General features: G+C 33.9%; 1 protein-coding gene across 1 annotated transcript; it reads right to left on the bottom strand.

Annotated features, from left to right (window-relative positions):
• Positions 1 to 230: 230 nt before the first annotated feature.
• On the bottom strand, positions 231 to 13,348 carry PIG-Q (phosphatidylinositol glycan anchor biosynthesis class Q). The gene is made up of 8 exons (XM_043211236.2): positions 12,470 to 13,348; positions 12,291 to 12,399; positions 12,099 to 12,234; positions 927 to 1,071; positions 795 to 871; positions 627 to 742; positions 449 to 563; positions 231 to 393 (listed from the first exon to the last, which is right to left on the bottom strand). Exons 1-8 carry the CDS (start codon positions 13,087 to 13,089, stop codon positions 296 to 298), a joined length of 1,416 nt encoding a protein of 471 aa, XP_043067171.1. The 5' UTR covers positions 13,090 to 13,348; the 3' UTR covers positions 231 to 295.
• Between the last annotated feature and the right edge of the window lie 457 nt (positions 13,349 to 13,805).

The raw sequence follows: 13,805 nt of genomic DNA, 5'->3' as shown, positions 1-13,805 counted from the left end.
TATGGATCGGGCTGGAATTTAATACAAATTCTATTCCTATCTAGTCTAACCTAACTATTCTTGTGAAGGAAAATCTATCAATACAATATAATATAAACTTCATATTATACAATAAAAAAATTACAAAATAATTATTAAAACTGTATTTTATTAAAACTGGAATTATTAAAACTGTCTGTATTTTTTATCGAAATACTATTATGTATATAACTAATAAAACAACATTGTAGTTTATTTATCACGTCGAAAGAAACTAACTTTATTTACTAACTACGAAAGTAAATTTTTTGTATTCTCAGGTTTCAATTTTAAACACTGAAACGTCAACCTTATGATGTTCATCAATAAAAAATTCTTTATCTACGGGAAAATTGCTCTTGATTTTAAGGCAATCTGAAAAGAAAAAATGGATATTTATTGCAAATATTTTTAAGGGTTAACTGAATACCTAATTTACAAAATCCTTTGACAAACCATATCATGATACTTTCAATGGGAAGACACATGAAATTTCGTCGAAAGTTGTCAAATAAAGTTAGCATGCCAGAGGTAAGCACCTTAAGCTGTATAAATTTTTATTTTTTTATTAATTGAAAATAAAATGTACATATATTGTAAAAATTTACCGTCCCAAAAACTATATAATATACGAAGGTAGTTGGGTATAGAAATAAAATCGCCGAAAAGAATATTGTGGCAAGGTATAACTGTCTATTCATATAATTATGGGATTCAATGCGTCCTAAATGAATAGTGTATTAATAAAAATCCTTTTTTGTCAAAGATATAAAAACCTTTTAATACATTATATCGGTTGCCACGAACCACTTGCCATAGTACAGACAATCCTTTGTTTTCCACATTATAAAGGCTGAAATAATATACTCTTAAATTATTGTAATTAATTAATTTTAGGCGAAACTTACACTTTAGTGTAAATGTAGAAACAATGTGAATGTAATCCAATAACTGATACTAAGTCCGCCAGTAAAGCAATTTGAAACGTAAATCCCAAAAATCCGAAGAATGCAATGACGAAATATACTTGACGTTCAAAAGGCTCGATAAAGTCTATTAAAGTAGAAAAATAATAGGTAATATATATCTGAAAAACAAATTTCATTTAAATCTGCCGGTTTTTGGAGGAGACATACCAATATATGATATATACCAATTCCCATACAAACGGGAAATTGTCAACGCGTGGATTACGAAAACAATAAGAGATAGAATCAGATTGCAACTTGGGATCGTATGATATCCGCGCAGATCAGATCAAGTTTGTGTCGAAATTTGCCACGCCCACTCCAGCCCTCGAAACAGAAATCTGATACTAGCGCCAGTTCGTTAATGTTTTTGGAAAATATTTTAATTCCAAACTGTTCCAATGGTTAATCTACACCTACAAATCAAAAACCAGCCAAATCAGATACTTTTTAGAGGAGTTATACCTAGACTTTTAAGTCTGCTTTCCTATTGAATCGGAAATATGACCGTGGCACAGTAGTCCCGCTCCACTATAGGAAATTTGACCACTTTTTCTGGCCAAAAACCATTTTTTGAAAGTTAAAGGATTTTAATAATTTTAACTGCGTATCATTCACAATAGATTAATTTTTAATGTTGCATACTAGAGGTCTGCATGAATACAGTCAAAGCAGCATTTGGCACTCTCACTCAAAGTTCTGACTGACTGAGTGAGACATTGAGTAAAACGGATTTGGCAAATGTGGTAAAGGCATGAGTAAAAAATTTACTCTATCCGAACGGCGACGCAATAACCAAATGAGTTTTGTAACCGAGTACTCGGTTAGTTGTGCGTCGCATTTGTGACGTCAAATTTATTTTTTTTGTTTTTGTGTTGCTTTTCAATACAAGAAATAGAAAAATAGAAATGCATGGATTAATTATTATATATACATATGTATGTATGTCATTTATTTAATTTTTCATAACAGAATGCAAAAACATAATTTTTTTTATTGTATCTGCATTGTTAGCAATAATACATCGCTTTTCAGAAATTAAATTTCTAGCATCTGCAAAGGCTCTTTGCAGGTAGCTGCTTGCTACCTGCTTGCCGAGCTGCTTGCAGGTATACAAAAAATTGTGCAACTAGTTTTAGCTTCTGCTTTAACTGCAATGAATGAGAAGAATGCCCTTACCAATCCGCAGTTCACTTTGTTGAAACGGTTTGGCACGCTCAATTGCGACTTAAACTTATTGTACTCAAATAACCGAAAATTTTGAGTGCAATCATGCAGGCCTCTATTGCATACCAGAAGTTGGAAATTCATAGATGGCGCCACTGCGAAAAAATCAGCTGTTAAAAAAAGCTATTGACATATTGAGCTCATGTAGCTTAGAATTTACGATTTTTTTACGAAAATTTTATGAAAAAAATCAAGTTTTGAAATGAATACTTTTTAATGTGGTTTGCATTATGTGTTTCTATATGTGAAGTGTCCAAAAAACTTGTGTTGTCTTTTCAATAAAATGAAAATGTATGTAGTCTAGCAAAGGAATTTTTAGAACTAAATCTGATTTTTAAAAAGAGATTTAACTAAGTCGAACCGAGTCGAACATTGTAATTTATTCTATGTTGTAGGTTGTTTAATTTTAGTCATATGAGTGAAATATGAATATGAACTTCTATGCACTTTCGAAGAAATTCATAATTTCAGGAGGCAACCTCAAAACCTTGAATGTGAATCAGTTAGCTGTAATACTAATAAAAAATTGATTTAAATAAAAAACAAGAAAGCAAAGCTAACTTCGGGCGGAGCCGAAGTTGATATACCCTTGCAGCTAAAACCGGATATATATCGCAAACATCGGATATAGTTGGCCGATTCTTATGATTACATCATAATAAAACCAATTAATTACAATAAAAAATCTAAAAAAAACCTCCCAAGCTTCTATCTTCAAAAATACGAAAGTTGATATATCTACCAAATACCATTTCCGATCGTTCAGTTATATGGCAGCTATAGGATATAGTCGGCCGATCCTAAATTTGGCATGACGGAATGTGTTGCCAAAAATAGCTCTCATGTCAATTTTGAACTCTCTAACTCTAAAAACACCAAAGTTATACCATTTCCGATCAATCAGTTATATGGCAGCTATAGGATATAGTCGGCCGATCCCTGCCGTTCCGACTTATATACTGCGTGCAAAGGAAAGAAGAGTGTATGCAAAGTTTCAAGTCGATAGCTTTAAAACTGAGAGACTAGTTTGCGTAGAAACAGACAGACGGACAGACGGACATGCTCATATCAACTCAGGAGGTGATCCTGATCAAGAATATATATACTTTATAGGGTCGGAGATGTCTCCTTCACTGCGTTGCACACTTTTGGACAAAATTATAATACCCTCTGCAAGGGTATAATAAATACAAGATTTTTAATTAAAAAAAACAAACCTACCTACTTTTCCAAAAGAAGACTATGGCTTTATAAAACACTAAAAAAGAACCAAATTGAAATATTTTGCTTAGTTCTACAGTCCCAATTTTAAAGCTATCGACTTGAAACTTTACCCACACCCAGTACCCTGACCGCACTAATTAACTTCACTTTATCCTCAAGTGCCGAAAATTTTTCGGTCCGACAATTTTTTTCTTTTAATTTTCGCTCCATGTTTTGGCTATCAAAAGAAATCAAATGAATTCTTTTTACACCCCAAAATCAGCTGTTTATTTTTTTTTTTGATCCGGCAACGCCATTCAATTTGATAGCCATAATTTTCGTCGTCAGAGTACCGGCAAAATCTAGGAGGCAAAAATTTCTTCTTCTTCCTTTTTTCAAACCTGTCAAGCTGTCACACGGCGGATTGTCGTCGTCAGAGTACTAGGCTTAAATGTACCAATTCTTATTTATAATTGGTCTAGCTATTTGAATCTATTCATTTTTTTTTTTTTGCTGTACCTGTCCTCTTCAAGAATAGCATCGAAAGAGCATGATGTTCATTGTGTATGGCAGCGTAAGCAACGTGCGTAGCTCGGTAGCTGAATAAAGTGCGATTTCGTTATCGGATTTTCGACAGCGGATTTTCGTCAACTCAGTACTAGGCTTAAATGAAAAGTAAATGCCTTTTCTATATTAAATCGGATCTTATTTGCAAAACCTCTAGAAGATCAATTAGGCTTGTAGTTATTTTTAAAACGAGTAATTTCTGACCCCACCTCAAATTTGGATATCAAATTTTGCCGTCGGCAACAACAATTTTCGTTTTGGTGAACGACCGATAAGTCCGACACCATGAGTTATCGCCTAAGCTGCCATACTTTTGATAGAATGAAAAAGCAAGTTAAAAATACTTGGATAATCAAAAGGATGGCGATAAATTTGTTGAAATTGGATAAAATATGTTTTTTAAAAATTAATAAATTTAATTTAATTAGTTATGAACTAAAAGTGTATAAAAAATTGTTGAAAACACCGGAATGAAATGAAAATGAAATCCATTGAAAAGGTGGCATCCCCTTAACTTGGCTTTTCCCCTTAATTCTTTTGGCTACTAAAGATGCAATTGAATATAAACAGGCTTTTTTTCACGTTGTTTGCTGCTGACCAAACCTCAAATCAGCTGTTTCGGCAGCAAAAAGTTATGAGAAATGATACGTTTCGATAGCAAAACGATAGGTCCCAAACGAAAACCAAAACCGAAAGTGAAAACCGGAGCATGCCTGATTAACTTTTTTTTTACAACAAAAAGTATATGTGTAGTAGTAGTATGTGTTGTGTTTTATGTAAATCATTGTTGTATTCAGTACATAATTGTGAACGTTCTTAGTTTGTCTTTTCTGTGTTTGGCTAGTTTTAGTTGTGATTGCACTCTTTGGCATTAACAAATCTTTATACCCTTGCACAGGGTATTATAATTTTGTCCAAAAGAGTGAAACGCAGTTAAGGAGACTTCTCCGACCCTATAAAGTATATATATTCTTGATCAGGATCACCTCCTGAGTTGATATGAGCATGTCCGTCTGTCCGTCTATCTGTCCGTTTCTCCGGGAACTAGTCTCTCAATTTTAAAGCTATCGACTTGAAACTTTACCCACACCCTTCTTTCCTTTGCAGGAAGTCGGGATCGGCTGACTATATCCTATAACTGCCATATAACTGATTGATCGGAAATGACCCAAATTTCGTGTTATTGAAGATAGAAACTTAGCTGGAACTTAGTACAGATTATATTTTTGTTCAGTTAATCCGACCTACCAAATTTCATAACGATCGGCCGACTATATCTTATAGATGCCATATAACTGAACGATCGGAAATGGTATTTGGTAGAAATACCAACTTTGGTATTTTTGAAGATAGAAGCTTGGGACTTTTTTTTAGATATTTTATTTTAATTACTTGGTTTAATTATGATATTCTCATAAGGATCGGCCAGCTATATCCGTTGCTTGCGATATATATCGGGTTTTAGCTGCAAGGGTATATCAACTTCGGCTCTGCCCGAAGTTAGCTTTCCTTTCTTGTTTTGTATAATATTCTTTAGCATTTTAAGCCTGTCCGACCTTGTCACGTTTCTATTTGAGACGCTATCTCAAGTCCATTTGTCACCTTCTCTGGTCTTCCACAAGGCAGCTCTCTTGGACCTCTTCTAATTAAAAATTAAAAAAAAAAAATTTATTAAAAAAAAAAAACCTACCTACTTTTCCAAAAGAAGACTATGGCTTTATAAAACACTAAAAAAGAACCAAATTGAAATATCTTTCTTAGTTCTACAATAAGCATGTTATTTTTAAATAGGGCGCGGTTCCACGCTCACAATTTTTTCAAATATAAGTTTTTTTGACCATATACTTAAACTCAAATCAAATCAAAATCTAAATATCTTGCTTAGTTTTTGAGTTAGAATGTGTTTCTTGAAATGTGGGCGGTGCCACGCCCACATTTTTTTTAAATCTTAAATCTATTGACCATTTGAACTCAAATCAAAAATCAGAACTTAAATATCTTGTTTCGTTATTGAGATATTCTTTTTGGCCAGAAAAAGTGGTCATATTTCCTATAGTGCGCCCGTAGGCCAAAAAAAAAAAACCAAATTCAAAATTTTGACTTTAAATGTACCAATTCTTATTTATAATTGGTCTAGCTGTTTGAATCTATTCACTTTTTTTTTTTTTTGCTGTACCTGTCCTCTTCAAGAACAGCATCGAAAGAGATAGCATGACGTGCGTAGCTCGGTAGATGAATAAAGTGCGATTTCGTTATCGGATTTTCGACAGCGGATTTTCGTCAACTCAGTACTAGGCTTAAATGAAAAGTAAATGCCTTTTTCTATGTTAAATCGGATCTTATTTGCAAAAGGAAAAGAAGTAGTTGACTTATTGGCTTATTGTCGTTCTTTTAAGACCTCTAGAAGATCAATTAGGCTTGTAATTATTTTTAAAACGAGTAATTTCTCACCCCACCTCAAATTTGGATATCAAATTTTGCCGTCGGCAACAACAATTTTCGTTTTGGTGAACGACCGATAAGTCCGACACCATGAGTTATCGCCTAAGCTGCCATACTTTTGATAGAATGAAAAAGCAAGTTAAAAATACTTGGATAATCAAAAGGATGGCGATAAATTTGTTGAAATTGGGTAAAATATGTTTTTTAAAAATTAATAAATTTAATTTAATTAGTTATGAGCTAAAAGTGTATAAAAAATTGTTGAAAACACCGGAATGAAATGAAAATGAAATCCATTGAAAAGGTGGTATCCCCTTAACTTGGCTTTTCCCCTTAATTCTTTTGGCTACTAAAGATGCAATTGAATATAAACAGGCTTTTTTCACGTTGTTTGCTGCTGACCAAACCTCAAATCAGCTGTTTCGGCAGCAAAAAGTTATGAGAAATGATACGTTTCGATAGCAAAACGATAGGTCCCAAACGAAAACGAAAACCGAAAGTAAAAACCGGAGCATGCCTGATTAACTTTCTTTTTACAACAAAAAGTATATGTGTAGTAGTAGTATGTGTTGTGTTTTATGTAAATCATTATTGTATTCAGTACATAATTGTGAACGTTCTTAGTTTGTCTTTTCTGTGTTTGGCTAGTTTTAGTTGTGATTGCACTCTTTGGCATTAACAAATCTTTATACCCTTGCACAGGGTATCATAATTTTGTCCAAAAGTGTGAAACGCAGTGAAGGAGACTTCTCCGACCCTATAAAGTACATATATTCTTGATCAGGATCACCTCCTGGGTTGATATGAGCATGTCCGTCTGTCCGTCTATCTGTCCGTTTCTACGGGAACTAGTCTCTCAATTTTAAAGCTATCGACTTGAAACTTTACCCACACCCTTCTTTCCTTTGCAGAAAGTCGGGATCGGCCGACTATATCCTATAGCTGCCATGATCGGAAATGACCCAAATGGCTGCAAGGGTATATCAACTTCGGCTCCGCCCGAAGTTAGCTTTCCTTTCTTGTTTTGTATAATATTCTACCTACTTTTCCTACTTTAAAACCTACCTACTTTTCCAAAAGAAGACTATGGCTTTATAAAACACTAAAAAAGAACCAAATTGAAATATCTTTCTTAGTTCTACAATAAGCATGTTATTTTTAAATAGGGCGCGGTTCTACGCTCACAATTTTTTCAAATATAAGTTCTTTTGACCATATACTTAAACTCAAATCAAATCAAAATCTAAATATCTTGCTTAGTTTTTGAGTTAGAATGTGTTTCTTGAAATGTGGGCGGTGCCACGCCCACATTTTTTTTAAACCTTAAATCTATTGACCATTTGAACTCAAATCAAAAATCAGAACTTAAATATCTTGTTTCGTTATTGAGATATTATTTTTGGCCAGAAAAAGTGGTCATATTTCCTATAGTGCGCCTGTAGGCCAAAAAAAAAACAAATTCAAAATTTTGTCTTTAAATCAGAGGTCGGCACGGCCCTATCTCGGGGGCATAGGAAATTTCTCTGCCCGAGCTCTGCCACACACACACAGTATAAATGTGTGAAACGTCATGCTCACAGCCTACTTTCTGCTATTCGTTACTAACACTAATGCGGTAAAATCATATCAATGTATTGGGGTGCCGACCACTGCTTTAAATGTTCTTATTCTTATTTATAATTTGTCTAGCTATTTGAATCTATTCATTTTTATACCCTTGCAGAGGGTATTATAATTTTGTCCAAAAGTGTGCAACGCAGTGAAGGAGACATCTCCGACCCTATAAAGTATATATATTCTTGATAAGGATCACCTCCTGAGTTGATATGAGCATGTCCGTCTGTCCGTCTGTCCGTCTGTCTGTCCGTCTGTCTGTCTGTCCGTTTCTACGCGAACTAGTCTCTCAGTTTTGAAGCTATCGTCTTGAAACTTTGCACACACCCTTCTTTCTTTTGCACGCAGTATATAAGTCGGAACGGCCCAGATCGGCCGACTATATCATATAGCTGCCATATAACTGATTGATCGGAAATGGTATAACTTTGGTGTTTTTAGAGTTAGAGAGTTCAAATTTGACAAGAGAGCTATTTTTGGCAAACCATTACGACATGCCAAATTTCATAAGGATCGGCCGACTATATCTTATAGCTGCCATATAACTGAACGATCGGAAATGACCCAACTTTCGTGTTTTTGAAGATAGGAAGCTGAAACTTAATACAGATTATATTTTTGGCCAGATGATCCAACCTACCAAATTTCATTAGGATCGGCCGACTATATCCCATAGCTGCCATATAACTGAACGATCGGAAATGACACAACTTTTGTGTTTTTGAAGATAGAAGTTTGGGACATTTTTAGGTTTGGTTTTTGTATTATAATAAATTGGGTAATATTATCATATTCTCATAAGGATCGGCCAACTATATCCGATGTTTGCGATATATATCCGGTTTTAACTGCAAGGGTATATAAACTTCGGCTCCGCCCGAAGTTAGCTTTCCTTTCTTGTTTTTTTGCTGTACCTGTCCTCTTCAAGAATAGCATCGAAAGAGATAGCATGATATTCATTGTGTATGGCAGCGTAAGCAACGTGCGTAGCTCGGTAGATGAATAAAGTGCGATTTCGTTATCGGATTTTCGACAGCGGATTTTCGTCAACTCAGTACTAGGCTTAAATGAAAAGTAAATGCCTTTTTCTATATTAAATCGGATCTTATTTGCAAAAGGAAAAGAAGTAGTTGACTTATTGGTTTATTGTCGTTATTTTAAGACCTCTAGAAGATTTCCTTAGCCAGAGAAGCCCCTTAACTTGGCTTCTCTGGCTTTTCCCCTTAATTCTTTTGGCTACTAAAGATGCAATTGAATATAAACAGGCTTTTTTTCACGTTGTTTGCTGCTGACCAAACCTCAAATCAGCTGTTTCGGCAGCAAAAAGTTATGAGAAATGATACGTTTCGATAGCAAAACGATAACTAAAAACTTGTGAAAACCGGAGCACCTAAAAACGAAAATCTCGGTTTTGGTCCCAAAACGAAAACCAAAACCGAAAGTGAAAACCGGAGCATGCCTGATTAACTTTCTTTTTACAACAAAAAGTATATGTGTAGTAGTAGGATGTGTTGTGTTTTATGTAAATCATTATTGTATTCAGTACATAATTGTGAACGTTCTTAATTTGTCTTTTCTGTGTTTGGCTAGTTTTAGTTGTGATTGCACTCTTTGGCATTAACACATCTTTATACCCTTGCACAGGGTATTATAATTTTGTCCAAAAGTGTGCAACGCAGTGAAGGAGACTTCTCCGACCCTATAAAGTATATATACTCTTGATCAGGATCACCTCCTGAGTTGATATGAGCATGTCCGTCTGTCTTTCCGTTTCTACGGGAACTAGTCTCTCAATTTTAAAGCTATCGACTTGAAACTTTACCCACACCCTTCTTTCCTTTGCAGAAAGTCGGGATCGGCCGACTATATCTTATAGCTGCCATGATCGGAAATGACCCAAATTTACTGTTATTGAAGATAGAAACTTAGCTGGAACTTAGTACAGATTATATTTTTGGTCAGTTAATCCGACTATATCTTATAGATGCCATATAACTGAACGATCGGAAATGGTATTTGGTAGAAATACCAACTTTGGTATTTTTGAAGATAGAAGCTTGGGACTTTTTTTTTAGATATTTTATTTTAATTACTTGGTTTAATTATGATAATCTCATAAGGATCGGCCAGCTATATCCGTTGTTTGCGATATATATCGGGTTTTAGCTGCAAGGGTATATCAACTTCGGCTCCGCCCGAAGTTAGCTTTCCTTTCTTGTTTTGTATAATATTCTTAAGCATTTTAAGCCTGTCCGACCTTGCCACGTTTCTATTTGAGACGCTTTCTCAAGTCCATTTGTCACCTCCTCTGGTCTTCCACAAGGCAGCTCTCTTGGACCTCTTCTATTTATTATTTTCATTAATGACATCTCGTAACGCTTTCGTCATTCCTTTTTCTTAATGTATGCGGATGACCTTAAAATCTATAAAACTATTAGCAATATTAGTGAAAGCTACTTGTTACAGGAGTATCCAGAGTCTAATCATCGTTCTCCCGTAATCTTCTTCCATTAAACTTATCTAAGTGTATGTTTACCCGTTACAGTAGGCGGTCTCTTGAAATCTGCACGGGTTATTTCATCAGTAATTATAATTTGGCAGCTAAAGAAGAGGTGTTAGACCTTGGTGTCTTATTCGACAGCAAATTTAAATTTTCTGGTCACTTAGACTATATTCTGCCTAAAGCGTATGCTATGCTGGGCTTTAATAAGAGGCTCGTGAAAAAATTCAAAAGTCCATACTCGAGCCTCAGGGTCTAAGCTGCATTTATTCGGTCGAGGCTGGAATATGCCTTAATCATTAGGAATCTGGATTGTAAAGTTCGTTCCAACAGAATTGAGCGACTCCAGAAAAAATTTTTAAAATTTGCTCTTGTGCCTCTAAGGTTTCAGGATCATCTACCTTCGTACCAGAGCCGCTACCTTCTTTACAATGTTTGCACGTTGGAGGATCGGCGTAAATTGGCAGCTTTAACTTATCTCAACAATGTAGTCGCTGATAACATTGATTGTCCTTTTTTATTGGGACTCATTAATTTTAATGTTCCTCAAAGGGATCTTCGTACCTTTGCCCCCTTTCGGATCAAGTGTCACAGGCCAATTATCTTTAAAACGAGCCGATTGAGCGGGCTCTTTCTTATTTAAAATCTGTACCGCCTATCCTCCGAATTAAGTGGGGCTCTGATAAGGTTGTCTTCAAACGCTTGTTAATCAGAAACCTTTTAAGTTTGTATTAGTATTGTACTATTATTTATTAGTTTGTAAGTTGTTATGTTGTAGCCATGCAAGGATTTTTCCGTTGCCGAAATAAATATATAAATAAATAAATATAAGAAATTTTAGTTCCAGTGCCGTAAGGTGCCGTGCGGCTTGCAATATACGAAAAGGTAACCCAACCTCAATTTTAAACAAGAAAGGAAAGCTAACTTCGGGCGGAGCCGAAGTTAATACACCCTTGCAGTTAAAACCAGATTTATATCGCTAATATCGGATATAATTGGACGATCCTTATGAGAATATCATAATAAAATTATTTAATTACAATAAAATATTTAAAGAAAAAGTTCCAAGCTTCTATCTTTAAAAATACCAAAGTTGGTATTTCTACCAAATACCATTTCCGATCGTTCAGTTATCTATAAGATATTGTCGGCCGATCGTTATGAAATTTGGTAGGTCGGGTCAACTGACTAAAAATATAATCTGTACTAAGTTCCAGCTAAGTTTCTATCTTCAATAACACGAAGGTTGGGTCATTTCCGATCAATCAGTTATAGACGGACAAGCTCATATCAACTCAGGAGGTGATCCTGATCAAGAATAAAGTATATATTATAGGGTCGGAGATGTCTCCTTCACTGCGTTGCACACTTTTGGGTGGGCTTTTGTTCATTGTGACTTTGCATTAATATTTCGAATTATGTTTTGATTAATTAAAACACTGGTTTATTATTATTTACATTTGAAAAAAATACGTTCATTGACTGCGATTAATCTTTTTGAAAAATTACCCACATAAGTATTTATGGAGTTGCTAAAATATATATTTCACTTTACATACCTAAAAATGTAGACCATAAAGCAATGTGATATTTAAAGCAGTCCAGAAAAAAATTATTTAAATGAATATTAAGTTTCAACCCAATGGGACTTCCTTCTAATACGTTCAGAAGACTGTACACATTTCCAATAATGGCCTTATATAGAGAGAAAAAATTTAATATTATATTTTAATGTTGTATAGCTTACGTACGTGAGAAACTTTAATGAGAAAATCTCCTGGCTGTATAGCTAAAGAAAACAGCACTACCATTAATAGCATACCTATAACACGATCAAGTATTATATTCGGTTGTCTGGATCTGTAAATTATAATCAGAGAAAAAATATAATCATTACATTTATCATTTATAACGCAAACAAATGTATTACCCCTTTCCGTAAGTTTGTTTCCATTCCTTAAAGTTTTTGTAAACTGTTGTATGCTCAATAAGTTTATTGACCAAAATGTTTTCAAAAAGATATTGAAAGAATACAAATGGAGATCCCGTCAAAAAATGTCCTATATTTAATATGATCTTCTTAGCATTGTTTTCATGTTTTTGAGATTTAAGAGTTAAATCAACCAATCTGGACAACTCGAAATAATCACACTCCTCACATTTATGGTCAACATTTTTTCCGGTTACAAATAATTTTCTTATATTATTTTCATATAGAATTATTTTAGCGTGCTTTAAGGTTTCAGGTATTATTCCTACATATGTTAAAGATATATTTTCCTTGTTTTCGTCAAATGTAAAACAAAGTCGCATATTAAATTTTTTGCATTGGTTTTGTTCGTCACATGATTTAAAACTACAAATGCAACCCAAGAAGCGTAAATGGCGTGGTTCAATATCCATTACATTGGCACTGGGCTTAAAATCAAATGTGGACTCAACAATATAATATACAATAACATCGTCTTTGCTGATTTTTACTTGACCATAAAGATTAATTGCCTTTTTAAAATAAAAATATTGGGTCGGAAGATATATTTTAATGCTCATTGTTAACCAGCACCAAATCTTCAAGACAAAACCAAATAACAATCGCAGAAGGCATCAGAAGGTGGTATAAAAATGTTCACGTCATTTTTGCTAAGAATTCGAACAATAGTTTTTTTGAGTGTTAGGATGATAGTTAATCTCACTATTAAATTCAAAAAATGTTTTGTAGATTCGTAAATTGTCTTAAATAAATATTCACAATTTTTTCCAAAAAACAAATTGATTGTTAGTCTTTGGACACCTTATAAGGTTTTCATGCCGATAAGTTTTTTATCGATAATATTAATTATTAGTTTTGCTTTTTGATAACTGAGGAAAAACGAATAATAAATTAACTATTCAATTTGCCAAAATTGAGCGGTGCTACCAGAATTTTTTGTGCTAGAAAAGCTAAATTTACAAAATTGAATAATACAAAAATGGTGACCTTCTGAGCTTACTAGAACTAAAAATAATGTGCGTTTATGAGTAATAATATAAGATAACTGTTCTTAAATATTTTATCAATCTATTATATTACGGTAACAATAAAATATTTGCTATCTCCACATTCAACTTAAAAAATAAGTTGAAGAAAATCTTTGGCAAAAATTTTGAATTTATTTTTGGAAGCCGTTAGATATACAATTTATGGTAAAAGAAACTTTTATCACATTTTTTAATTGCCTGTCCATATATTTGAAGTCATAAACAATTTTATGCAGTTGCGTGTTCAT

The sequence above is a fragment of the Drosophila bipectinata genome, chromosome XR (genome assembly GCF_030179905.1).
Source record: "Drosophila bipectinata strain 14024-0381.07 chromosome XR, DbipHiC1v2, whole genome shotgun sequence".
In the NCBI taxonomy this organism is placed as follows: domain Eukaryota; kingdom Metazoa; phylum Arthropoda; class Insecta; order Diptera; family Drosophilidae; genus Drosophila; species Drosophila bipectinata.
Note: the sequence above shows the minus strand (reverse complement) of the source record. Positions and strands in the feature narration are given on the sequence as shown.